At 45.0% G+C, this 27,368-nt stretch overlaps 1 protein-coding gene across 3 annotated transcripts; it reads left to right on the top strand.

The window, feature by feature from the left end:
• Positions 1 to 51: 51 nt before the first annotated feature.
• On the top strand, positions 52 to 26,218 carry ZNFX1 (zinc finger NFX1-type containing 1). Of its 3 annotated transcripts, none has more exons than XM_057528732.1 (15): positions 52 to 547; positions 1,860 to 1,946; positions 2,564 to 2,677; positions 7,247 to 9,055; positions 11,776 to 11,907; positions 13,370 to 13,518; positions 14,103 to 14,252; positions 15,572 to 15,686; positions 16,767 to 17,017; positions 18,480 to 18,619; positions 19,631 to 19,785; positions 20,164 to 20,309; positions 21,517 to 21,627; positions 21,976 to 22,071; positions 22,696 to 26,218. In XM_057528732.1, exons 3-15 carry the CDS (start codon positions 2,617 to 2,619, stop codon positions 25,135 to 25,137), a joined length of 5,757 nt encoding a protein of 1,918 aa, XP_057384715.1. In that variant the 5' UTR covers positions 52 to 547; positions 1,860 to 1,946; positions 2,564 to 2,616; the 3' UTR covers positions 25,138 to 26,218. The 3 variants fall into 3 exon arrangements, with proteins under 3 accessions (XP_057384715.1, XP_057384717.1, XP_057384716.1); XM_057528734.1 differs by having other exon boundaries at positions 1,860 to 1,978; XM_057528733.1 differs by lacking the exon at positions 1,860 to 1,946.
• Positions 26,219 to 27,368: the final 1,150 nt, after the last annotated feature.

Below are 27,368 nucleotides of genomic sequence, written 5' to 3'. Positions count from 1 at the left end.
CAAGGCCACACTAGCCCCGCCCCTTCCCGGTACACACGAGGCCACCCGGGCTCGTCGGCCTCGCCGCCATGTCGCGCTTCACACGCACCAAGCTGTTCGCCGGGTCCCCGCTCCTTTGGGTACGGCTGAGGCCTGCAACGGCCTCGGGTGCCGTTAAGCCGCCCCCCGCAGTCCCCTCCCCTCAGCGGCGCCGGCCCGAGCCCGCCTGCCCCGCCGCCGCCGCAGGGAGCTGAGGTGACACCCGCGAGTCCGCCCGCCGCCGCGGGGAGCTGAGGCGACGCCCGCGAGTCCGCCCGCCCCTGCCGGCGGCCTAAGGGCGGGGGCGCCGGCTGCGCCTGGGCCCGGCCCCCTCGCTCGCCGCCCCAGGCCCCCTGCTGCTCCCCTCCCTTCTCCTCCGGGCCGGCCCCTCGCCCCGCCCAGTGTCTGAGGGGAAAGGAAACCGAAAGTACGCTGCGCCGGGCGGGGCCGCTGACCTACCTGGGCCAGAGTCCGAGCACCAGGCGGCGGCGGCGGCGGCGGCGGCAGAGAGAGGACGCGCCGGAGCCCGGTGAGCGACCCCCGCTCCGCGCCCCGGTCACGCATCTGCTCCCGCCCGCCGCGACCCCCGGCGCCCGCGCCGCCCCTCCACTGCCACTTCTGCCCCGACGCCCGCCTCAGCGCCCCCGCCACCTCCTCAGCCCCCCGCGCCCTCATCACCCGCTTCAGCACCCGTCTCCGCCTCAGTACCCGTCACCTTCTCAGCGCCCCCATCACCCACCTGAGTCCCTGGCCCCTCTCCTCAGCGCCCCTCTTAGCCCCCTCAGCGCCTCCATCACCACCTCCGCCTCATCACCCAGCTCTCCTCTGTCCCCCCATCTCCGCCCTCATTTTCTGCCACAGCTCCCCCTTCATCTTCCAGCGTCCTCACCTCCCATCATCACCTCATTCACACCCATCCTCTACAACCACCCTCCGCACCTAGACTCCCCATTTCCAGGCCCTCATCACTTTAGCAAACAGCCTCCAGCTGAGCTCCACCCCAGCCTCTCCTTGAGGCCCCCAAACCTCTTCCACTGCCCCCCACCTCCCCAGCGGCTCCCCGCTTCAGCTTTGCCCTGGCACCTTCTTCACGGCCGCACACAGCCCTGGCTCTCCCTTGACCCTGTAGTATCTCCATCAGGACCTGCTGGGCGCCTGGGTGCCAGGGACTCCCCCATGCTTTCTCATACTCTCTCAGGACCCTGGAGACTTCCCCCTGAAACCCAGCTCTAACCTCTTTCATCCCATCCTGGTAATTAATTTTCCTCTCTAATTTAACCACTACGCCAGCTTGACCATCACTGATTTTCTTCATCCTGCCCTTTTAGGCCTTGATTCCCAAAGAAACCCACTCTATTCTGCTTTTGTGGTAGCATTTCCTGTTCCTCTCTGCTCCTCCCTTTCCTTGCCTTTCTTTTTTCTTTTCTTCTGTTTCTTTTATCCCAGAAAATTTGTGAGTTTCTATTCAAGAGGAAGAAGGAATTTTCCTCTGAGCATTTTTTTCTAATTAAACAAACAAACAAAAAACCCTCTACATATTGAACCTGTGCCATGAGAGCTGGGTTTGATAAGATGAGGGATGAGATTCACCAAAAATATTCCCAGCAGGAAGGAAAGGGACTCCTTTCTCTGATGAGGGTAAAAGCTACTCCTCATGTAATGCCAGATCTATTCACAGTTTCCAACTGTGAATGTTTTAAAACTCAGTGAAAGGGACAGTCGAAAAAGTCCCTTTGCTGAGGACTCTCAGTTAGCCACTCTTTCCCTAGCCCCAGCCCACATGATGTGTATGAGTAGGATGGAGAAGTTTCCTTAAAAGGGGCTTCCTCTTCCTCTTACAGGACTACTGTTGAAAACCATCAAGATAGAAGAAAGAGGAGAAGGAAAGAACTGCAGATTTCTAGCTAGTCCTGAGGAAACAGCATCCTGTAGGTGCTAAGCCTCCTGGTTATTGAAACATGTAATTTCTTTCTCTTGATTCAGTAGAGCGGAGGGCTTAATCAGTTTGGCTGTGTTCCAAAGAGTAGTGTAGGGATAACTGCTCTCTAATTATTTATGTGCTATAGAGGACTGTAAGCTATAGAGTATTAAATAGTATAAATGCTGGATGGAATGGTAAATACATGGTTTGGGGGTTAATAAAAATGTACTTCTTTCTGTCCTGGCAACAATATTTGTTTGCTTTATAGGAGAGGAAGATGAAACCTAGCAACTGATTAAGTATCTTGGCTAAAGGCATAAACCAAACAGGAGTTTTGAATGAGAATTGATGACACTCCCTTAACCCCAAGAAAGTACAAGGATAAAGGGAAGGGGGAATTTGATCCTTTGAAATTTGATCCTAAATTGTGAATTTAGTGTTTTGTATCATAATTGGGCATTCACAGAGTTGAACACTTGTGCACATGATTAAAATCTATGTTTGACTCTTAATTAACGAATCATTAAGATGTAGAGATAGAAAGGATTAGCTTGATACTTTTTGGGTTTTTTTCCTGCTGGATGCTGTATTTCAAAAGGCACTGATAACTGTCAACCTGTGCAGACTTCCAGACACTGAAAGCAACGTGAACGTGGAGGAAATCAGGTGACTCAGACATGGAGGACCGAAGACCTTGTCCGGAGGCCAGGCCCAGGAATCCTCATATTAACCACAGAGGTGAGCGAGGGTTTCTACTTTCAGATGGTCCCAGACTGAGGATGGTTCCACTTACTATTTTTTGACTTTACAAGATGGTCCGAAAGCAATATGCATTCAGTAGAAACCATACTTCAGATTTTGAATTTTGAACTTTTCCTGGGCTAGCGATATGTGTGTGGTAAGATACTCTCTTGTGATGTTGGGCAGCGGCAGTGAGCCACAGCTCCCGGTCAGCCACTCTGTCCCAAAGGTAAACAACTAATACACTTACAACCATTCTGTACCCAGACAACTGTCCTGTGCTTTCAGTACATTATTCAGTAAATTACATGAGATATTCAACACTTTGTTATAAAATAAGCTTTGTGTTAGATGAGTTTGCCCAGCGGTAGGCTAATGTAAGTGTTCTGAGCACATGTTAAGGTAGGCTTGGCTAAGCTATGATGTTTGATAGATTAGGTGTATTAAATGCTTTTTCGACTTAATGTTTTCAACCTACAGTGGTTTTATCGGGAAGTAACCCAGTTGTAAGTTAAAGAAAATCTGTAATGGGAAGGAAATTGAGTTCCTTATGAATGAGCAGGCCCACCAAAATAGACTGCATCTCTCAAGTAAAGAATGGTTTATTCCTGGGAATTCCCAGATGGCCCAGTGGTTAGGACTCCATGCTTTCGCTGCCATGGCCCAGGTTCAGTCCCTGGTTGGGGAACTAAGGTCCTGCATGCCACACAGCATGGCCAAAAAAAAAAAAGAATGGTTTATTCCCTAGCTACAACATGAATGACTCTGAGACTAGACAACCGTCCCCTTTCCTTAAGAGAGCTTCTAAATGGGTGCAGTTCACTTTAGCAAAGGTAGTGTTGAGGTGTCAGAAATGGAAATAACTGTTTTTTGGGTTTTTTTAATATTTATTTATTTGGCTGCGCCAGGTCTTAGTTGCAGCATGTGGGATCTCGTTCCCTGACCAGGATCGAACCTGGGCCCCCTGCATTGGGAGCGCAGAGTCTTAGCCACTGGACCACCAGGGAAGTCCTCGGAAGTAACTGGTTTAGAGCAGCATTATCCAGTAGAAACATAATGCAAGCCAAAAACTTAATTTTTAATTTTCTAGTAGCATCATTAAAAACAAAAAAGGTGACATGCATTTTAAAAACTTAATACTAATTTAATAAAATTTGGTATTTGTCTTATTTAAGCCAATATATCCAAATAATATCATTTTATTATAATTGAATATATTTTACTATTATAGTACTTTTCTTGGAGTTTTTTTTCTTTCCAGTTTTATTGAAATATAATTGACATACAACACTGTGTAAGTTTAAGGTATACAGCATAAATGATTTGACTTACATGTACCATGAAATGATTACTGAAATAAGTTTAGTGAACATCTGTCATCTCATATAGATACAAAATTAAAGAAATAGAAAAAAATTTTTTCCTTGATGAGTATTCTTAGGATTTACTCTCTTAACAACTTTCCTATATAATATATAATGGTGTTAATTACATTTATCATGTTGTACCTTATATCCCTAGTACTTATCTATCTTATAACTGGAAGTTTGTACCTTTTGACTCCTTCATCCATTTCCCCCTCCCCCAACTCCTTGCCTCTGGAAACCACGAATCTGATCTCTTTTTCTATGACTTTGTTTTTGAAGTATAATTGACCTACAACATTATGTTAGTTCCTGTTACACAATATAATGATTCAGTATTTCTATATATTTCAAAATAATCACAATAAGTCTAGTTACACAATCTGTTACCATACAAAGATATAACATAATTATTGATTATATGCCCCACACTGTACATTTCATACCCATGACGCATTTATTTTGCAACTGTAAGTTTGTACCTCTTAATTTGCCTCACCTATTTATCTTCTCCCCCTACCTCCCTCCCCTCTGGTAACCACCTATTTATTTCTGTATCTATAACTCTGTTTCTGTTTTTTTGTGTTTGTTCATTTCTTTGGTTTTTTAGATTCCACATATAAGTAAAATCATACAGTATTTGTCTTTCTCTGTCTTATTTAGCATAATACCCTCTAGGTCCATCCATGTTGTTGCAGATGGTAAGATTTCATTCTTTTATGGATGAGTAGTGTTCCGTTTTTTATACATATGTATATACGTATGTGTATATACATGTGTGTGTGTGTGTGTGTGTGTGTACACCCCACATCATCTTTATTCATTCATCTGTTGATGGGCACTTAGGCTGCTTCTGTATCTTGGCTATTGTAAATAATGCCGCAATGAACATAGGGGTGCACATACCTTTTCTAATTAGTGTTCATAGTACTTTTTTTTTTAAATTTTTTTAAAAATTTATTTAATTAATTTATTTTTGGCTGCATTGGGTTTTCATTGCTGTGCACGGGCTTTCTCTAGTTGCAGCGAGTAAGGGCTACTGTTCATTGTGACACGCGGGTTTCTCATTGTGGTGGCTTCTCTTGTTGCGGAGCACGGGCTCTAGGCGCACGGGCTTCAGTAGTTGTGGCACACGGGCTCAGTAGTTGTGGCTCGCGGGCTCTAGAGCGCAGGCTCGGGTTGTGGTGCACGGGCTTAGTTGCTCTGCTACATGTGGGATCTTCCCGGACCAGGGCATGAACCTGTGTCCCCTGCATTGGCAGGCGGATTCTTAACCACTGCACCACCAGGGAAGCCCCAAAGTACTTTAATAATTTTAATATTTGTATTGACTCCCCCCAAATATTCAAATATTATCATTTTAAGATGTTATCAATATAAAAAATTTTAATGAGGTATTTAACGTTTTTTGCTGTTAAGCCTTTAAAATTCCATGTGTCATTTTACACGTCTTAATTCAGACTAGTCACATTTAAGATGCTTAATAACTACACATAGCTAGTCGCCGTGTATTTGATAGTACATGTCTAGAGTCCTAGGCACCAAAGCAAAGTTAGTTCCGAAAGCATCACTCTACTGTAGTGATTATTCTGTTTGCTCAGAACTTTCTAAAACGAAACTAAACTGAATGGATTCTTGCCTTTCCCTAAGTTTGCAACATGTCTTCTGAGTTTCAGTCATGGAACGAATGAGGAAGAACTGTAGAACTTTATTTTATGAGCTATGTGAATGTTGAAAGGATGAGAAATGATACAATTTTCCATTCTTCCAAAACACTGAGTCTTCTAATCAGATCAGATTATTAAAAGTAGCACTTTCTTATGATATCTTGGGAGTTTGAAAAGTAAATATAAAAGTAACAATTATAAAAATTTAAAGTTCAGTATTACAGTATTTATATTTTACCAAATTTTCCTTTATCTTGTCACATTAAAATTTTCTCTACAACGTACAAAACAAGGAAACATGTACATTAGTGGATTTAGGATCTGACGGCGTGAAATGGTACAATCATCTTGAATATGATGTGCATTTGAAACTTTCATAACATTTGTTATCATCCAATCATGGCGTACAGTCTTTTTGTTTATTTGTTTTTAAAATCTCCAAGTCATTCTGCTAAGTTGGGTCAGCTCTAGAATCAGTTTTAGAGAAAAGGAAAGTGAAAGAAGAAGGGCTTGGGTATGTTGGCCAAGGTCACTTATGAAATGTGTGGCAGATCAAGGAAGGCAAATTCAGCTTCAGCCACAGGATAATGTTAGCTTTCCTGTGTGTGCTGGGTATGTCTCCTCCCTCTCCCCACACCTCCTTGTGTGAGGGTTGGTAATAGATAAGTACTATGTCGATGAACTCGTGCTGCAGAAAGGAGGAAAAGTTAATTTTCATTTTTCAGTTTCCTGAATCAAAGTTTGAGTTTCATTTCTCAGTTTTCTGAAATAGAACTTGAGTTTTATGTTTCAGTTTCCTTCACAATCTATTATTTGGCTCAAAAACATCTTGGTAAGGGAAGCCCTATCTTCCCCTTTGCCGTCTGATGCTGAGGAAAGTTCAAAAAGCATTTCCCTTTATGGTTTTATCCCATTTGACATCTCTGTTGCCTATGACCTAATTGTTTACAGGCAGAACCAATGGCCCTAGAAATCAATAGGGTATTCCCAATAAAAAATTATTAGTATTTCTGCTAGTAATTAACATTAATGAGAGCTTTTTATGTGTCAGGTAGTATACTAAGCATTTTATAAACATTTACTCTTACCATCAGCAACCCAGATGGTGAAGCTTAGAGAAATTATGCAACTTACCCAAGGTTATACAGTAAGGAAGTACCTAGACCAAGGTTTGAACCCAGTCTGTTTAGCTGTGAAACTCATGCTCTCACTGTTGTTTGGTACTGGCAAGAGACTGAAAGCAATGAGATGACCTTTTTGAGCCTCTGAAATAATCCCAGCTTGTGAGGATTAAATGAGTAGTTATCCTCTATCATGTATTAGGCACTCAACAAATGTTTATTTTTTCTTTGCACCCTTTGAAAAAACAATATTTTCGTATTATATACAACAACCATTGTAAACTATTTTATATTTATCACGACTTGGTCAGAAACCTTTTTTCTCTCCAAATAAAACCTAAGCTCCTTAGTTGTTTTGGAAAATGAAAGTATGTTCATATCTTTGTGCTTACCCAAAATTCCCATTGTGTTTAGGGCCTGTGGATGGAGAATTACCACCAAGAGCTAGAAATCAGGCCAATAATCCACCAGCCAGTGATCTCAGAGGAGGAGCCAACCAGCCCGGAAGGCATCCTAGGGCCAACAACCATCCTGTTCCTCATCGGCAAAGAGAAGAGAGGTTTGGGGCTATTGGCAGGAACCCACATCAGGGAAGGAGGAACCAGGAGGGGCATGCCAATGATGAACCTAGAGGCCAAAGACATGGTCAGGAAAATGACACCAGGCGGAGAAATGGCAACCAGGAGGGAAGGAACCGCAGACCACCACGATCCGATGAAAACTTTCAGCAGTGGCGGAACCCCCACCAGAAGCCTGCAGAACAGCCACAGCAGGTGAAGAAACTGGGCTACAAGTTTCTAGAAAGTCTTCTGCAGAAAGATCCTTCTGAGGTGGTCATCACACTTGCCACAAGTTTAGGACTGAAGGAGCTCTTGTCTCATTCTTTTATGAAGTCCAGCTTCCTTGAGCTCATCTGTCAAGTTCTTCGGAAGGCTTGCAGTTCCAAAATGGACCGCCACAGCGTTCTCCATGTTCTGGGCATATTGAAGAATTCCAAATTCCTCAAAGTCTGCTTGCCAGCTTATGTGGTAGGGATGATCACTGAATCCACCCCCCATGTTCGAAACCAGTATCCAGAACACATTAGCAACATCATCTCCCTCCTCCAGGACCTTGTAAGTGTCTTCCCTGCCAGCTCTGTGCAGGAAACTTCCATGCTTATTTCTCTCCTGCCAGCTTCTCTTAATGCTTTGAGAGCCTCTGGTGTTGACATAGAAGAAGAGACAGAGAAGAACCTGGAAAAGGTCCAGACCATCATCGAACATCTGCAGGAAAAGAGACGAGAGGGCACTTTAAGAGTGGACACCTACACTCTTGTGCAGCCTGAGGCAGACGACCATGTTGAGAGCTACCGGACCATGCCCATTTACCCCACTTACAATGAAGTGCACTTGGACGAGAGGCCATTCCTTCGCCCCAACATCATTTCTGGAAAATACGACAGCACTGCTGTCTATCTGGATACCCACTTCCGACTTCTGCGAGAAGATTTTGTCAGACCCCTGCGAGAGGGCATTTTGGAACTTCTCCAAAGCTTTGAAGACCAAGGCCTGAGGAAGAGAAAGTTTGATGACATCCGAATCTACTTTGATACCAGGATTATCACCCCCGTGTGTTCGTCAACAGGCATTGTCTACAAGGTGCAATTTGACACAAAACCACTGAAGTTTGTTCGCTGGCAGAACTCCAAGCGATTGCTCTATGGGTCCTTGGTGTGCATGTCCAAGGACAACTTTGAGACATTTCTTTTTGCCACTGTGTCTAATCGGGAGCAGGAAGATCTCTGCCGAGGAATTGTCCAGCTCTGTTTCAATGAGCAGAGCCAACAGCTGCTAGCAGATGTCCAGCCCTCTGACTCTTTCCTCATGGTGGAGACAACCGCATACTTTGAGGCCTATAGGCACGTCCTAGAAGGACTCCAGGAAGTCCAAGAGGAAGACGTCCCCTTCCAGAGGAACATCGTGGAGTGTGACTCTTATGTGAAGGAGCCAAGGTACTTGCTAATGGGGGGCAGATATGATTTCACTCCCTTAATAAAGAATCCCTCGGCCACTGGAGAATCTCTGAGGAATACTGAGGGCTTGAGACATGCCAGAGTTAATGTCTTAGACCCCAGCCAGTGGCCCTCAAAAGAAACCCTGAAGCTGGATGACTCCCAAATGGAAGCCTTGCAGTTTGCTCTCACAAGAGAACTGGCTATTATTCAAGGACCTCCTGGAACAGGTAAGAGGAAATTTTTCAGAGCACATGACATCTGCCCTATGAGATAGGCAAGGGAGGCTTGACTCTAGGTTTATGGAATGTCTCAGTTTAAAACATTCCCCTGAAATGGGCATTGAACTTGTTTAAAAAGCAGCTTCTCATAGTGATTTTCCAGTGATTTTCCAGCATTGGTATGCGTAGTAAGACTGCTGAGGAGTCAGACTTAGGGAGATGCATTACTTCTGCTTCGTCGCAGGCTATATTAATTTGCTTGATCTTATATAAATTTAAGTTAAATAATATCAAGTATATAATAGCACTGGACACCAAATACTGCTGTATATGATTTGCATATGTTAACTCATTGCAACTCTGTGAGGTAGAAACCATTCCATTTTACAGATGAAAAAAACTAAGGCAAGGAGAGGTTGAATAATATGTTGAAGCTCACACAGATGACAAGTGACAGACCTAAGACTAGAACTCAGGCAGTCTAGAAGCCGGCTTCTGGCTTCTCTATCTACCACACTGAACTTGCTTCTCTTGGAAATATACCTCCCTACATCCTCCTCCCCATGTGCCACTCTCTAATCCTCCTCTGAGATGATAGCTACTATTAGCAGTTTGACGTGTCTTTTGAGATGTTTTCCAAAGTTAAAACTGATATATCTTTGTGTCTTTATGTGTATTTATATGTTTACATAGCACACTTTTCCTATGTTTTAAATAACAAAAACAAGATTATGCTCTATAGATTGGCCTACAATTTATATATATGTATATAACAACATGTTAGGGATATTTTTACATTCTTTACACTACAGTCACATTTAGAAATATACCTCACTCTTTTTTACCATGCCTGGTAAAACACACACACACACACACACACACACACACACACACACACACACACACACACACACACACACACACACACACCTACTAAGAAACAGCCTACCTGTGAGTTTGAGAGGGATGTGACAAAGGGGGTCATTTTTGAGGTGGAAATCCGGAAAAGTATCCATTCTACGGGGAAGGAAGCAGTAGGAGAGAATGGGGTAAATATTGAATTATAAAGATTTTCTTTCCTCTGGAGGACTCCTTAGCCATCTAGTCCGCCAAATTAGAAACATAGGAGTTATCCTTTTCTGTTCCCCACCCCAGCCAAACCATTAGCAAGTTCCAATCAAGTTTACCTCTGAAACTTCTCCACAGTCTGCCTACTTATCTCAACTGCTGGAGCCAGGCCTTGTCCTCACTCACTGGAAGATGTCAGGAACCTCCCAACCAGTCCATCCCTATTCCCCCTTGCCCGCTCTTACTCAGTTATCACTTTCCCAGGGAAGCCTCTTCTAATCTCATTGAGTAGGCCAGAATCCCAATTATTTGTTTTCTTGGTACCATGTATTTCTCATTTCCCACATTTGTGATTTTTACATTTGTTTGTGTGATGAATTATCTTTCTCTTCTGCAAGTCTGTCAGGTCCAGGAAGATAAGAACCATGGCTGTTTTGCTCACCATTGTATTTCTTGCACCTAACCCAGTGTCTAACACCTGTTTGGTACTCAATACATATTACATATTATTTGAAGAAAAAAAAGAAAGTAAGAAATTGTTATTTATCTATACTGAAAAGTATTCAGCTGTACTGAAATTTTTTATTTTCTTGTATTGCTCACTCAACACTGAGTATTTTTTAGGACAGTGGCTACCTTCTCAGCTTGACACAACGTAAGAATTTAGCTGTTTGTAAACAATTAATTATTGGCCATTTACTAATGAGCCCATAACTCTAACTCCAATGTTGATTTCTGTGAGTTTTTCACTCCTATCACAAAGGCAAGTCTACTGTGGTATAGTAAAAGCATTTCTAGGGCTTCCCTGGTGGCACAGTGGTTAAGAATCCACCTGCCAATGCAGGGGACACAGGTTCGAGCCCTGGTCCGGGAAGATCCCGCATGCCGCGGAGCAGGTAAACCCGTGCGCCACAACTACTGAACCTGTGCTCTAGAGCCCGCCAGCCACAACTACTGAGCCCACGTGACACAACTACTGAAGCCCGCGTGCCTAGAGCCTGTGCTCTGCAACAAGAGAAGCCCTACAATAAGAAGCCCACGCACCACAACAAAGAGCAACCCCCGCTCACCGCAACTAGAGAAAGCCCGCGTGCAGCAACGAAGACCCAACACAGACAAAAATAAATAAATAAAATAAATACATTTATTAAAAAAAAAAGCATTTCTAAATAATTTGCCATATGAGATTGGAAACAATGTATACGTCCATCAACAGAAAACTGGCTAAAAAAATGCCTTACAGCCCTGAAAAACAAAAAGAGGATTCTTTCTGTGTACTGATAGAGAACTACCTCCAAGATATATTAAGTGAAAAAAGCAAGATGTAGAACAGTGAAAATAGTCTGCTACTGTTTGTATTTTAAAAAGGAAGGGGGAAGGCTAGAAAAAGACTGTATATTCGTTTTTGTTTGTGCATAGAATGACTACCTCTGGAAAGTTACGCAAGAAACTAGTAACACTGGGTGCTTCCAAGAGGAACTAGGTGGCTGGGGACAGAAGAGTGAGGAGGACATAATACACCCATTTGTGCTTCTAGGATTTTAAACCATCTCAATATATTACCTTAAATTTTTAAATAATAATAATAATTTGCTGTATGTAATTACTCCTTTTAGAAAGTCTCTAAGTTTTTTAACTCTCCTTTTTCCTTGTTTTTTTAGGCAAAACCTATGTGGGTCTAAAAATTGTTCAGGCCCTTCTAACCAACGAGGCTGTTTGGCAAATTAGCCTCCAGAAGTTCCCCATCTTGGTTGTGTGTTACACTAATCATGCTTTGGACCAGTTTCTGGAAGGTAATATCTGTAGGCAAAATTGTTCTCTGTTGGGAGTTCCCTGGTGGCTTAGTGGTTAGGATTCTGGGCTTTCACTGCTGTGGCCCGGGTTCAATCCCTGGTCAGGGAACTGCGATCCTGCAAGCTGTACGATGTGGCCAAAAAAAAAAAGTTCTCTATTAAGACATTTGTAGTTGAACCGTCAGCAAGTTCAGTAGCTTTCTATTGCTCTTTGGATAAAGTCCACAACCTGAAAGGCTGTGTGTGGTTTGCTCCAGCCTAATTCTGAACCTCATCTCCTGCCTCTTCCCTTGTTCTCTCTAACTCCAGCAACCCTGACTGTCTACAGTTTCTTGACTTCCTCCAGCTTCTCCCTTGGCCCATGCTGTTCCCTCTGCCTAGCATGTACTTTTTCTTTCTCCTGCTGTCTCCATCTTGATGCATCCAGCCTGGATGGCTCCAGCTGATTCCTCAGGTCTCACTTCATGTGGACTTGCCCTCTTGGCCCCAGACAAGGTTAAGACTCCTTTTGTATTTTTTTCTTCAAATACTTAATTAGCATATATGTACCAATTTATTTGTATGTGTCTCTACCCTAGACTATAAACACTAAGTGGATTGGTCCTGTTTCTTGCTGTATTCACAGATCCTGGCACATACTAGACACTCAAACAATACTAATTGCATAAATGAATGAATAAGTATTTGTTTTTCCTTTGGAAAATAATGCTTAGACTATTATTTTCCACTCTTTCATATCCTCCTTTCACCTAGATTAAATCTTCCATATTCCTAGAGTACCAGTTTAAATTAGATCCTCAAAAATTAGATCTCTACCCCACCCAAACTAGTTAAGGTACCCTGTTATACACTTTTAGCATGTATTTATCGTATTAAGTTTTATTATGATAAAATGTTTAATATGTATTTTCTCTGGTAGACTGTGAGACATGAAAACAAATGAGGAACTGAGCCTGTGTTTTGACCACTGTATCTTCAGAAACTAACACATGCCTGGCACATAATAAGCAATCAGTAAATATCTGTAGAGTGAATAATAGAGAACATTTACTAATGCTTACTTTGGGCCAGGCCCTCCCTAGGAGCTATAAGGATACTCTCTCATTTATCCAGACTATAGCCCTATAAGGAAGGTATTAGTGTCTTCAAATCACAGACAAAGAAACTGAGGCTCAACTTAAGTAACCTGCCCCAGGTTACATAGCAGTAAGTGGTACAGATGAGACTTGTGTCCCCAAGTGTCTGATTCTAAAGCCTGTGCTCTTAAGCACCACACTTTACTTCTCTGCAGGTCACATCATCTCTGGGGCCTTCTTGTTCACTGGTGGGGTAGGTTCCCTGTAAGTACCAGTTTGTACCCTAAGGGACCAGCTGCAACAACATCCCAAACATATACAGCTCTCACCTGAGAGAATCCAGCATAGCTCCTCTTAACTGTGCCATGCTCTGCTTTGCTCCACAGGCATCTACAAGTGTCAAAAGACCAGCATTGTGCGGGTAGGTGGAAGGAGCAACAGTGAAATCCTGAAACAGTTCACCCTGAGGGAGCTGAGGAACAAGCGGGAATTCCGCCGCAACCTCCCCATGCACCTCCGAAGGGCCTACATGAGTGTAAGTCCCAGCTTTGGAGATCTGAGGTAGCTCAAGGGAGAACTAACCAAGATAGCAGTGGCTTTCTGGGTAGGCAGTCCAGGGGAGATAGGGAGGCTCCACAAAGCTGTGAAGGACCCTGGTTCCTTCCAGCATTCCATTCGGGTAATCCTACGGTGTGATCTTTGCCCTCATAATCCAAGATGGGGAAAGGACAGAAAAGGACACACCACCCCTCCCAGCCCCTGCCAGGGCCTTAAAGCTACTTCCCCAAAACCACCCATAGCACTTTCACTTACAGCCTGTTGACCAGGTAAGTATCATCTTCTAGCTCGGCAGCATTGTGCCCAACCAAAACTTTGAGTTCTTATTACTAAGGAAAAAAGAGAGAAGTCTCTACCACAGTATATTTGGCCTGTTTTTCTGTTGTATTATTTGTTTCCTTTTCTTACTAGTTGGTAGGAGGTTTTTAGACATTTTAGATATTAATCCTTTGGTTTTAAGACTGGCTGTTTCTGTGTTAGCTTTGTTTTCCCTCAAGGCAGAGACTGAGTTTGGGGCATGATGATACTTCTTCATCATTTCTTTCCCTCTGTTCTTGATAGATCATGACACAAATGAAAGAGTCAGAGCAAGAGCTGCATGAAGGGGCCCAGACTCTGGAGTGCACCATGCGTGGCGTACTACGGGAACAGCATCTGGAGAAGTACATCTCCCTCCAGCACTGGAAAAGCCTGATGAATGGACCGATACAGGTAGGGGCCATCTTGTGGGGCACAAGCATCTCTCTTGTCCCCATATTTGGCAGCACAAGTAGCAGTCCAAAGTATTAGCTATAATCTGCTAAGATGCTGCTGTGATGTGAAAAGTTCCTTTTCGTGAGAAAAAGGCAGCTGAATATACTAGTCAGAAACAAGACTCTGGAGCCAGTCTGCTGGATGTGAATACTGATTTTGCTCTAGGCAAGTTACTTAATTTTCCTGTTCCTGTTTCCTCTTTTATAAAGTGGGGATAGGGACTTCCCTGGAGGTCCAGTGGTTAAGACTCCAAGCTTCCACTGCAGGGGAGACGGGTTCGATCCCTGGTTGGGGAACTAAGATCCTGCAAGCCGTGAGGCGTGGCAAAAAAAAAAAAAAAAAAAAGTGCGGATAATAACATTAAGTTGAACCACGTGAAATTGCCAATATTTTTAAATTTAACTTGCAAAAATGGCAGTTTCTTACAGATCAACTTAATTCTTATAGGATTGTTATTGAATAAACAAGTCAATATTTGTAAACCTCGATTTAATAAGTGTGCTCTAAGTGCTTGTTAAATTAAACAAAATCATAACGAGGCAACCTAGCACATATAGAGGGCCTGGGACTTGACAGACTGGTCACACAGACTTGTGACTTGAGCCGGTGTGATCCTCAGGTCCCTCAGCAGTAAAGCAGGAATAATAATAATGCCTGCCTTCAAAGGATATTATAAGAAGTATCTGATACTATCTGTGTATTGTTTTTTTTTCTTTGTTGGCTGTACTGTGCGGCATGTGGGGATCTTAGTTCCCCAACCAGGGATCAAACCCGTGCCCCCTGAAGTGGAAGCACAGAGTCTAAACCACTGGACCACCAGGGAAGTCCCTGACATGATCTCTGTAAAGTGGTTGGCCAGGAATCCAGTGAGATGGTAGCTCTACTATCAATGGGTTGGTGATTTCCAGGGTTTCAAGCCCAAAAGCCTAAAAGGGTCAGTCAGAGTCCTATAAAGGACTGAAGCAGGCTAGATGTGAGGTGTTGGGAAGTAGCAAGGACTGAGGCAAATTGGAAAAGGGGTGGCAGCAGCCCACTTCAGCCATTTGTTGCCATTTAGGAATGCAGGCTCATTGCTCCCATAGCTCCTGATTTATTCAAAAGAGGCAGGAAATTTTTGTTTTTAAATCTATGCAAGTCATATTAAATGATCCAGTTGCCCAAACGTTGCATTTTTAAGAGAATTTTAAGGGAATTACCTCTTGATCCTTTGAGAAGACCTTTCCTTTCCTTCATGCTAGTTGTCATAGAATTCTCATGACTAATAATTCTTTCCTCAGGATAGCGAATGGGTTTGCTTCCAGGGCTGGAAGCGTTCCATGATGCTGGAGTGGCTGGGTCTGGGTGTTGGTTCTTTCACCCAAAGTGTTGCTCCAGCAGGACCTGAAAATACAGGTAAGAGGTGCATGTCTACCTAGAATCACATCTTAAGGTGGAATATGGTAAAGACTAGAAGAGCAGGACTTAAAAGTAATGCCCAGAATTTATAAAGAGCTATTATAATCAATCAGAAAAAGACAAATAATAGCTTAATAGGAAAACAGATAAAAGACTTTTAATAAGCACATCACAAAATAAATCCTCATGGTCAATAAACATGAAAAGTGCTCATTAGAAACGAGAGGAATTAAAACTACAGTGATATACTATTACACACCTACTATAGATTGGCAAAAATTAAAATGTTTGATATAATCCCACATTGAAAGAATGTGGAGCAGTGGGAACTCTGATATGAGGCTAATGGTGATATTAATTGGCAAAACCACTTTATGATAATAGGAAAGCAGAAGGAACTCAAATATCCATCCACATTTGTACACCAGATGGATAATTTACAATCTATTCAGATAATGGATACAACTGTGAAAAGGATTGAATTACAGCATATACAGCAATACGTGTGACTCTCAAAAACATGCTGAATGAAAAAAGCAAGTTATAGGAAAATATTGATATGTACAGTATGATTTCATTTATATAGAGGTCAGAAAAGTCAAAACTAGATGATGTGTTGTTGTTTGAAGATATATATACATTATGTATGTGGTACAGTTAAAAGGGAGGAATGACTAATATAGAATTCAGGTTAGTAGAGCCCACAAGGGTCTTCAAAGAAATTGGTAACTTTCTGCTTCTTAAGTTGGGTGCAAGGTACTTGGATGTTCATTTTATATATTTTTATAACCTTTATGTTGCACATTTACGTTGTATACTTTCCTTTGTATATGTATTTGACATAAGTAAAACCTTCCTTAAAAAGGCATACATTCATGTGATTTTTTAAATGTAGCAAAAATGTATGCAAGGAAACCTAAGTCTCTCTCCCCTCTCATTCCTCCCATTTCCCTACTCAGAGGTAACCACTTAAACCCCTAAAGAATGTCTTCATGCATCTAAGCTCTTATAGGTACCCTTTTTCGTCCTTTGACTTCAAGAGTCTCCATCCCTGTCCTGCCTGCTTTCCTCTTTTAGCCCAGGCAGAAGGGGATGAGGAGGAGGAAGAAGGGGAAGAGGAGGGTTCGCTGATTGAGATCGCAGAGGAGGCTGAACTGATTCAAGCAGACCGGATGATTGAGGAGGAAGAGGTGGTGAGGCCCCGGCGACGGAAGAAGGAAGAGAATGGGGCAGTACAGGAGTTGGCTAAAGTGCTTCTGGCCATGAGGCTAGACAACTATGGCCCCGGGACAGCAGCCAGGCAGGAGCAGGCTGCAGGAGAGTGGGAGGTAAACTCACTTCCTCGTAGCCCCTGAAAGTCCTAACAGAGTGGGAAAGGGGAGTTCAGTAATTACTGCCAGGTGGGTGTGGGTAACTCTCCTGAAACAGGCCTGAGAGCATCTGTTCTGACCAGAACCGCAGCCCCAGATTTTCACTCACTTCTGTTGCACTGTATTCACTTCATCCTCATAGTTAGCTTAATTTACCCTTTTACAACCTAATCTTAGTATAAGATAGGTCCAGTTTCCAAGAGTATAAAACTTGCGGCCTTTTAGAGGGGCCCTGGCAAGAAATGCTAACTTAGAAAGACAGGAAGCAGGTAGCCAAGTGCTGCTCTTGAACTTTTAGAGAAGCGCAGCACATGTGAGTCAGATCAAACACTTATGGTCTCAGTGCTTGGTGCTTTCATGAATATTCTCTTTTCAACTACAAACAAGTCTGTGCATTAAGATTTTAGAGGATTCAAGTAAAACAGAATGAAGTAAGCTATGTAGACTGGATGGACTATTCATCCTTCAGTCACTCTGAAATTTGATATTTCTCTTAGAGCCAGAATAGTATAAATGCTCAGACTTTCTGTCTGCTTTGGTAGAACCCAGTGGTCCTCAGAATTTACCGTGTCTTACTCTGACAATAGAGCACTGAACCCCACTGATGATTTAAGGGACTTCCAAGGGCAGCTTTGAATGCAGCTTTCTCCAGTCTGCTGGCTTTGAATCTGATCTCCTAGTTCAGTTCAACATCACTATGTGAGGGACAGAATCATGAGCCCAATACTTGGAAGCACGGATTGGGCATCTCTGCCATGTGGCCTGCGGAGGAGTTGAATTGTTTGGTTTTGAAGCGGAGGGGGGTCCATAGTATTGTTACATCTATCTGGCATGCCAGTCCTTCTGAAGACTCATGCAGAGCCAGGGGGGAGCACTTTCTCCAAAATGGTGCCTTCTACCCACTTGATAAAGGTACTATCTTGACATAACGGCATTAAGACCATCTTAGCAGGACCTGTATGGCATTTAACAAGAGAGACGCACCTCCACTACTGTCATGACATATGTTTTAGGAATGAGAAGCAGACTGTGGTCAAAGATGTTCAGTAAAAACTAGTGCCAGCACTCTGCTAAAGTGCTTTACATGTATTTACTCCTTCAGTCACTCCAGCAACTCTGTGAAGAGGTAGTATTATTATTCCCATTTTATAGAAGGGGATGCTTAGGCACATAGAGGTTCAGGTTCAGTAACTTACTCTAGGTCCCGCAACAAATAAGAGGTAGATGGGACTTTGAACCCAGACAAACTGGCTCCAGAGCCATCGTTTAGCAATGAAATATCTGTTGGGAGAGTGTGAGACACTTAGAGAAGTTCATCAGAGATGACAGCTCCTTTTTTAAATGTGCTCTGGCCCCCACCTCGGGCTTAGAACCAGGCCCACCTCTACTCAGTGACTCTGACTGGTATTGATATCTACAGACCCAGCGCAGCCAGAAAAAGAAAATGAAGAGGAAAGTGAAGGTTGAGCTTCGCAAGCTGAACACCATGACTGAGGCTGAGGCCAGTGAAATCCAGGATGTTTGGCAGCTGGACCTGAATTCTCGCTGGCAGCTTTATAGGTACTGTGCCCATCCACCCCCCACCTACCCCCAGCCCCAGCCAGCCCATGTAATTTCCCCAGGGGGTTCCTTTCCTGTTCCTAGAATATAAGCCCTTCAGATCTTCAACATTAGTGTTAACCGACGATTGATTGAGCACCCCACTGAGCTGAGTGCTAGATGCAGCCATGGGATAGAATAGACACGCTTGGTTCTACCCTCACGGGGTTTAGAGGCTATCCAGGAAGACAAATCAGTTAGTTCCACAAATAAAAAGTTACAAATAGGCATCAACACCAAGGAAGAAAAGAGCAAGGAGTGCTAAGAATATTAACATGGGAGCTGAGCTGATCTGAGATATCCAGGAAAGTGACATGGGAGGCAAGATCTGGAAGATGAGTAGGCATTAATAAGGCCAGTTGGGAAGGGGGAGCAGATGAGCTTGCAGGGACCACATGGGTAAAGGCCTCAAGGTGGGAGGGAGCATGTTTGAGAAATTGAAAGAAGGCAGCCAGCATGGCTGTGGCTCAGACAAATGGAAAGTGAGGTCAGAGAGGTGGGCAGGGGCCAGACTATGCAGGGCCTCTTAGGGCTGAAGAGTACCACTGGAAGGTTTTACAGCAGAGTGGTGACATGATCTGTTTTACTTGTGGAGAGTTACAAGTAATTCTCCACAATTACAAGTAATGTGAGGGGAGGAGTGGGGACTTGGGCAGGAATGGAGTAGGGACAGTTTGTGAGAAATTCTTCTTGAAGCTTTTAAAGTCCCTTGCTCTTGTCCAGGAATTAACCTCTGTTCTTTATCCCCCTCCTTCCTTAGCTCCTGACCACTTATATACATCTCCCTGCACATCATTTTGTTGGCCATTTTGGACTCTTGGGTCCCTGCACATCTGGGTCTCTCCTTTCTCTGTGGCTTGTAACTTCTCTAGGGTGTAGGTTCCACTTCATGCACAGGGCACACTGAAGGGGGTTCCTCCACCTTCTCAAAAAGCACATGGCTTCCTCTCCCTGGTTCTTCACATTCTCCAGGCTGTGGCTACAGATGTACCAGGCTGACACCCGCCGAAAGATCCTCAGCTATGAACGTCAGTACCGCACGTCAGCAGAGAGAATGGCTGAGCTGAGACTCCAGGAAGACCTGCACATCCTGAAAGATGCCCAAGTTGTAGGAATGACAACAACAGGTAGGAAAGCATAGAGTTCACTACTGATGCCAAATGCCTATCAGATTATCTAGGACAGGTAAAGAGAAACTTCTTTAGTAGGTTAGAGGAAAATACCATGAAAAGCTATTGAAAGCAAGCTGTGTTTAGGGTTCTCTTGGTGAAATTCACCCACTTGCTTCTACTGCATTTAGAACCTCAACAGCGACAACATGGGGATGGTGCTCTGGAGACCACCCAGCAGCACTCATTCTCATCCAGTGGTCACCGTGGCCCTGGGTCAATGTGAGGAATTGGTTGTAACTGACCCAGGCTCAGGGGTCACCAATCCAGAAGCCCAGTGGCACAGCGAGTCCAGTACATCCGCTCAGAGAAGTCTCTTTGTTCTCTTGACTCGAGGTGCTGCCAAGTACCGCCAGATCCTGCAGAAGGTGGAGCCTCGGATCGTCATCGTGGAAGAGGCTGCTGAAGTCCTTGAGGCCCACACCATTGCCACCCTGAGCAGAGCTTGCCAGCACCTCATTCTGATTGGGGACCACCAGCAGGTAGACCAGGGGCCCCTGGAAGATGGGCTGGCTCTCTGCAGGAGTGGAATCAGGAATCAGACAGGAAGACTCTGGTCTCTGCTTTACCAGTCCTCAAGCTTATTAGTGGCTTTCTGTGATACCTCTTTTCCTTACCTCCCATGTTCAATCTAAGAGCAGGTGCTCTTAGATTTGGGGCATGTTTTAGAGGTAGCATTATCCATTTCATCTGTTCCCTTTGCTACTTTTTACTCTACCGTGGCCTTTTAAGTGGACTGTTACAACAGCATGTTCCCCATCACACTGCTTCCATTTTTGCCATCCTCTAATCCATTCTTCATAAAGGAGCCAAAGTGAATCTTTTCAAAAAAGTAAATCAGGTCATGTTACTCCCCAGCTTAAAACCCTCCAGTGGTTTCCCTTTGCACTTAAAATAAAAATCAAGCTTCTGGGGCTTACCTGGTGTTGCAGTGGTTAAGAATCTGCCTGCCAATGCAGGGATCACGGGTTCGATCCCTGGTCCGGGGAGATCACACATGCCGCGGAGCAACTAAACCCATGCGCCACAACTACTGAGCCTGTGCTCTAGAGCCTGTGAGCCACAACTGCTGAGCCTGCGCCCTGCAACTACTGAAGCCAATGTGCCTAGAGCCCATGCTCCGCAACAAGAAAAGCCACCACAATGAGAAGCCCACGCACCGCAACGAAGGGTAGCCCCGCTCGCCGTAACTAGAGAAAGCCCGTGCACAGCAACGAAGACCCAGCGCAGCCAAAAATAAATAAATAATAAATAAATTTTAAAAAAAAAATCAAGTTTCTTAAAGTGGCCTACAAAGGCCAGTATTCTCAGGGTTCAGCCTGCTTCTCTGACCTCACCTCATACCACCATCTATCTCATTTCCTCACTGTGTTCCCACCCTCTGTTCTTTCTGCTCCCTCTTATGGCTTGCTCTTTGAATGACTGGTGTCTTCCTCCATGCTGGTGTCAACTCAGATGTCACTGTTCAGAGAGGCCTATGTAAAGAACCTCCACCCCTGGGCATTCTGTCACATCACCCTTATTTCTTGGCTTCATGGCCTTTGTCACTCTTTGTCCTTAGCCTGATAACACCTAAAGCAGTGCCTGGAACACAGAAGCCCCTTGAAAAACATTTGATAGGTGGGTAGGTGGATGGATGGTTAAAATACATTTTCAGTGGAGAATCCTCAGACGTGTTTCTCTTCTCAGCTGCGCCCCAGTGCCAATGTGTATGATCTGGCCAAGAATTTCAACCTTGAGGTGTCCCTCTTTGAACGGCTGGTGAAAGTAAACATTCCCTTTGTCCGTCTGAATTACCAGGTGAGAAGCTAGACCTTTGTTACTACCAAATGTCCAGGAGAAGGCTCCTGGGAGCCTGCCAAATGCCAACAAGAAAGCTTGGCATTTTTATTTCATTAAAATAATGCTAGTTTAGTAATGAAATGACTCTGTCAGATTTATTTTGTTTTTTTGTTTTAAAATACCACAAGTTCAGCCTGTGTTGAATTTGTGTCAGATGAAGGAGCTGTTTTATATTCTGCTCTTTTCTCCCTATTATTCTTTTCAAATGTTACCTCCCCAGATTTTCCACTAACAACTTAAGTCTTTAGAAAACTGTCCATTTTATTCTCTGCCCATGTTTTTAATGACATACATGTCTTGTTTCAGCACCGCATGTGCCCTGAAATTGCCCGGCTTTTGACACCCCACGTTTACCAGGATCTGGAGAACCATCCCTCTGTTCTCAAATACGAGAAGATTAAGGTGAATCTGCCCTACCTGATCTTTCTCTGATGCTGTCAGCAACCTAGGAGGTTATATTTTCCTCAGGACAAAAAAGGGCCTTCAGAAGGGAATACAGCCAGCTTTTTAAAAAGCTACCTATTGGGAATTCTCTGGCCGTCCAGTGGTTAGGACTTGGTGCTTTCACTGCCAGGGCCCGGATTCGATCTCTGGTTGAGAACTAAGATCCCCCAAGCCATGCGATGTGGCCAAAAACAAAAACAAAAAACAAAACAGTAAAAAGCTAGTTATTAAGAAGAGGAATAGTATAGAAGTTGAGAATACAAACCTGGGTTTTTGAATCCCAGCTCTGCCATTTAGTAGCTGTGTAACGTTTAGCAAATTATATACCAATTCTGAGGGTCAGGGTCTTCTTTTGTACATGAGAATAATGGTTGCTGCCTCATAATATTATTGTATTGAAGGAGATAAGGTATATAAAGCATTCAGCACAGTGGAATGCTCATAAGTTAAAGATTATGGTACAGAGTATACAGAAGCCTTCTAAGGTCCCTCCCTGGAACAGGGTCAGTGGCCAACGCACATGAAGATAGAAAAAACTACCATGAGTGAACCTTCTAACGTGTCTCTTCTTTTTCTTTCCAGGGGGTCTCTTCCAACCTTTTCTTTGTAGAACACAACTTTCCTGAACAGGAAATCCAAGAAGGCAAAAGCCACCAGAACCAGCACGAGGCTCGCTTTGTGGTGGAGCTGTGCAAGTACTTCCTGTGCCAGGAATACCTGCCCTCCCAGATCACCATCCTCACCACCTATACCGGGCAGCTCTTCTGCCTGCGCAAACTCATGCCTGCCAAGACATTTGCTGGTGTCAGGGTCCATGTGGTGGACAAATACCAAGGGGAGGAGAATGACATCGTCCTCCTCTCACTAGTGCGCAGCAACCAGGAAGGCAAGGTGGGTTTTCTGCAGATATCCAACCGCATCTGCGTGGCCTTGTCCCGTGCCAAGAAGGGAATGTATTGCATTGGAAACATGCAGATGCTGGCCAAGGTGCCCTTGTGGAGCAAGATCATCCATATCCTTCGAGAGAACAATCAAATAGGCTGCGCCCTCCAGCTGTGCTGCCAGAACCACCCTGTTACCCACACTTTAGTATCCAAAGCTTCTGACTTCCAGAAAGTGCCCGAAGGAGGCTGCAGCCTACCCTGTGAGTTCCGGCTGGGCTGTGGGCACGTCTGCACCCGTGCCTGCCACCCCTATGACTCCTTGCACAAGGAGTTCCAGTGCATGAAGCCATGCCAGAAGGTGATCTGCCAAGACGGGCATCGGTGCCCCCTTGTTTGCTTCCAGGAGTGTCAGCCTTGTCAGGTGAAGGTGCCCAAAGTCATTCTCCGGTGCGGCCATGAACAAATGGTCCCTTGTTCCACGCCTGAGTCAGATTTCTGCTGCCAAGAGCCTTGCCCCAAGGTCCTGAAATGTGGGCACAGGTGCAGCCACCCATGTGGTGAAGACTGTGTGCGGTTGTGCTCAGAAAAGGTCACTGTGAAACTCAAGTGTGGGCACAGCCAGAAGGTGAAGTGTGGCCATGTGGAGGACCTCAGGTATGACCTGCCAGTCAAATGCACCACCAGGTGTGGCGCCATCTTGGACTGCGGGCATCCGTGTCCCGGCTCCTGCCACAGCTGCTTCAAAGGGCGCTTCCATGAGCGCTGTCAAGAGCCCTGCAATCGCCTGCTCATCTGTTCACACAAGTGTCAGGAGCCGTGCATTGGCGAGTGCCCACCCTGCCAGCGGACCTGTCAGAACCGCTGCGTCCACAGCCAGTGCAAGAAGAAGTGTGGGGAACTGTGCAGTCCCTGCGTGGAACCCTGTGACTGGCGCTGCCAGCACTACCAGTGCACCAAACTCTGCTCTGAGCCCTGTGACCGACCCCCATGCTACGTGCCTTGTACTAAGCTGCTGGCTTGCGGCCACCCCTGCATTGGTTTGTGTGGGGAACCATGCCCCAAGAAGTGCCGTGTCTGCCACCAGGAAGAAGTCACCCAAATCTTCTTTGGCTTTGAGGATGAGCCAGATGCCCGCTTTGTACAGCTGGAAGACTGCAGCCACATCTTTGAGGTGCAAGCCCTGGACCGCTACATGAATGAGCAGAAGGATGACGAAGTTGCCATCAAGTTGAAGGTCTGCCCTATCTGCCAGGTGCCCATCCGCAAAAATCTGAGGTACGGAACCAGCATCAAACAGCGGCTGGAAGAGATTGAAGTTGTCAAGGAAAAGATCTTGGGCTCAGCAGGGGAAATTGCAATCAGCCAGGAACAACTTAAGGCCCTACTGGAGAGGAAGACTCTCCTCTACCAGCTGCTCCCTGAAGACTTCCTGATGTTGAAAGAGAAGCTGGCCCAGAAAAATCTGTCAGTGAAGGACCTGGGCCTTGTTGAGAATGACATCAGCTTCTATGACCACCTGGCTGGCCTATATGATTCCCTGAAAAAATTGCATGTCTTAGAGCAAAAGAAAGTGAGGACTCGATTAGACCAGGTCCATGAGTGGCTGGCCAGGAAGCGTTTGAGCTTCACCAGCCAGGAATTGGATGACCTCCAAAGTGAAATCCAGAGGCTCACATACCTGGTGAACCTGCTGACCCGCTGCAAGATAGCAGAGGGGAAGGTGAGAGGCAGCGTAGCAGAAGAGGTCTCCAGAGTCCAGAAGATCCTCGAGGGGACGTGTAAGTTCACCCGGGAGGATGAACAGCTTGTGCAGAGAAAGATGGAGGCTCTGAAAGCCACCCTTCCCTGCTCTGGCCTGGGCATCTCAGAGGAAGAACGAGTGCAGATCGTCAAAGCCATGGGTTACCCTCGTGGCCACTGGTTCAAGTGCCCCAATGGCCACATCTATGTGATTAGCGATTGTGGGGGAGCCATGCAGAGGGGCACGTGTCCTGACTGTAAGGAGGTGATTGGGGGCATAAACCATACTCTGGAAAGAAGCAATCAGCTTGCTTCTGAGATGGATGGGGCCCAGCACCCTGCCTGGTCTGACACGGCCAACAACCTGATGAACTTTGAGGAGATCCAGAGGATGGTGTAGGAAGATGACATACTGCTGCCTTTTGCCCCGGCCACCACATGGCTGGGGCCGGCTCCCCCATGAAAGAACCGAAGTTGGTTTTTTATTACTGTTCTTTTAGTCTTAGCACCTATTTAAGGATCCACTTTTAGGGCTTGCCCACATTTGTTTCTAGATTTACCCCTGCTCTAGAGTAAGCACTTTACCTCCAGAACTGAGAGCGAAGTTAACAGGTCTCTCCTCTTCTCTCTTGTGCAAGTTAGTGGACAGACTGTCTGGAGCACGTTTGGGGCTTCCACCTAGGGCTACCTAGTAGTATCTCTGGATCCTGACTCAGTCAGATGTTTTTTTCCGCAGTGCTCCAGAGGCAGATAGGAGCTCAGTGAAGCAGACTCATTCTAAATTGCCAGGACCTAACTTGCAGACTCACTTCCACTCTAATAAACAGAGGCCCAGAGGAGTTGTTTATGAACTGCTTATCCTTTCAAGGAGCACAAGAATTCCTCCTACCCTCCTCCTTGGGCACCCTCATTCCAGGAGACGGAGGCACGTGATAAGACAAAGACTTCACTGACTAATCCTGACGTTACATATTCACTGAGAGTGGGGGAAAGTGTGATAGACCACAGCTGGGGGCTTATGCAGCAGACCCAGGCCAACCAAGGAGTGATCCCTGTACCCTTCCTTGTGACTTGCACTTTGGGATGGTTGAGGTTTCTTTCCCTGCAGTAGGAGAGGCTCAGTAGCCGTGCTGGTTCCCCAGGGCCCTGAAAGGACTAAACTCTCATTTGGTACCAGCAGCGCCTATCCAAAGTGTGACCCTTTTGTCCCAACACCCTCTATTGCAGCTTTTGCCTGGGCAGGGTTAGCATGCCAGCAGCTTCTGTAGGTCCCAGGTCCATACCAGAAGCCAGCCCCCAGGCCCGCTGCCTGCATACATATTCCCTCAGTCCAGTGTTCCCTAGAACTGACACTTAGGCATCTCAGGTCTTTCTAATGTTGGCGAGAAAACATCCCTTTGCTATGTATTACATTTCCTTTTTTGTCTTTACTATGCACTTTAGCCTATAAAGCCAATTAATAAAACCGATTTAGAAAATCAGTGGTCTGTGTTTGTCCTCAACTGTTAAAAGCAGCTCAAGCAGCTTGAGACAGTGAGGATGGGAATGGAGGCAGTGCCTACGAGGAGGCCATACTTCTGTGTCTGTGGTATGGGGTTTTTCTTTTGGCTGGTAAGTCATTTTTACTCTTTGTGAAAAGAAATCTCTTCAACCTGTACCAAAAGGTATACTTGAAGTTTCCTTCCCCAGAGGCACTCCTATTAACAGCTTCATGAGTCCTCCCAGAGAAAATCGATCAATCTGTGCATATGCAATATCTAACCCTTAAAAGAGTACGTAGTTCTGCACTTGGCCTAATGCTCTAGCTTGGGGATCTTTCTGTAAGCACGTAAAAACGGTGAGTCTGGGACTGCCCTGGCGGTCCAGTGGTTAAGACTCCGTGCTTCCACTCCATGGGGCACGGGTTCAATCCCTGGTCTCCATCTTGTGTGTGTGCCATTATCTACTGAGCTGGAACCCTCTGTTGGCAACTTCTAGGTAAGCCTAAATGAATAGCATTAAACATACTCTTAATCTTGAGGGTATGTGCTACTGGATAATAATTTTTGAGCTGGAGGTAAAAGGTCTGTGTACTGCTTGAAATTATATATGACATAAACTACAATCACAATTTTCCCAAGGAGTGTCCTCTGGCTTTCAATCTAATTGTCAAAGGGACTTGTGATTCAGAAAAGGATGAGAACCACCATTCTACAGGGTACAACCTGTTTTTCTGCAACAAAGAGCTAATTTATCTGGTACCCTTTCTGGGTTGTTTTTTTTGTTTTTTTTGGCCGTGCCGCATGGCGTATGGGATCTTAGTTCCCCCTGCAGTGGAAGCGCAGAGTCTTAGCCACTGGACCACCAGGTAAGCCCCTATGTGGTACCCTTTCTGTCCCCTTTGAGCTTCCATCTCTCCAGTAGCACTTCCACACCATAGTAAAGAGGGTATGGGTTGAGGTATACTGTGATTTCGAAAACTTTAATTCCCAACTGTGCAATTTTGGAAAGTTACTCCATCTTTCTAAGCCTCTGTTTCTTTATCTGCAAAATGGGGATAACAGTACCTGCCTCATAGGGCTGTAGTGAACTGAATGAAACAGTGTTCAGTACACAGAAATGTCTGGCGCACGGCTGGTGCTCTATAAATGA

Source organism: Balaenoptera acutorostrata, chromosome 15 (assembly GCF_949987535.1).
Source record: "Balaenoptera acutorostrata chromosome 15, mBalAcu1.1, whole genome shotgun sequence".
NCBI classification, from domain to species: Eukaryota; Metazoa; Chordata; class Mammalia; order Artiodactyla; family Balaenopteridae; genus Balaenoptera; species Balaenoptera acutorostrata.
The sequence above is the reverse complement of the archived record's forward strand: the minus strand, read 5'-3'. Positions and strand labels throughout refer to the sequence as shown.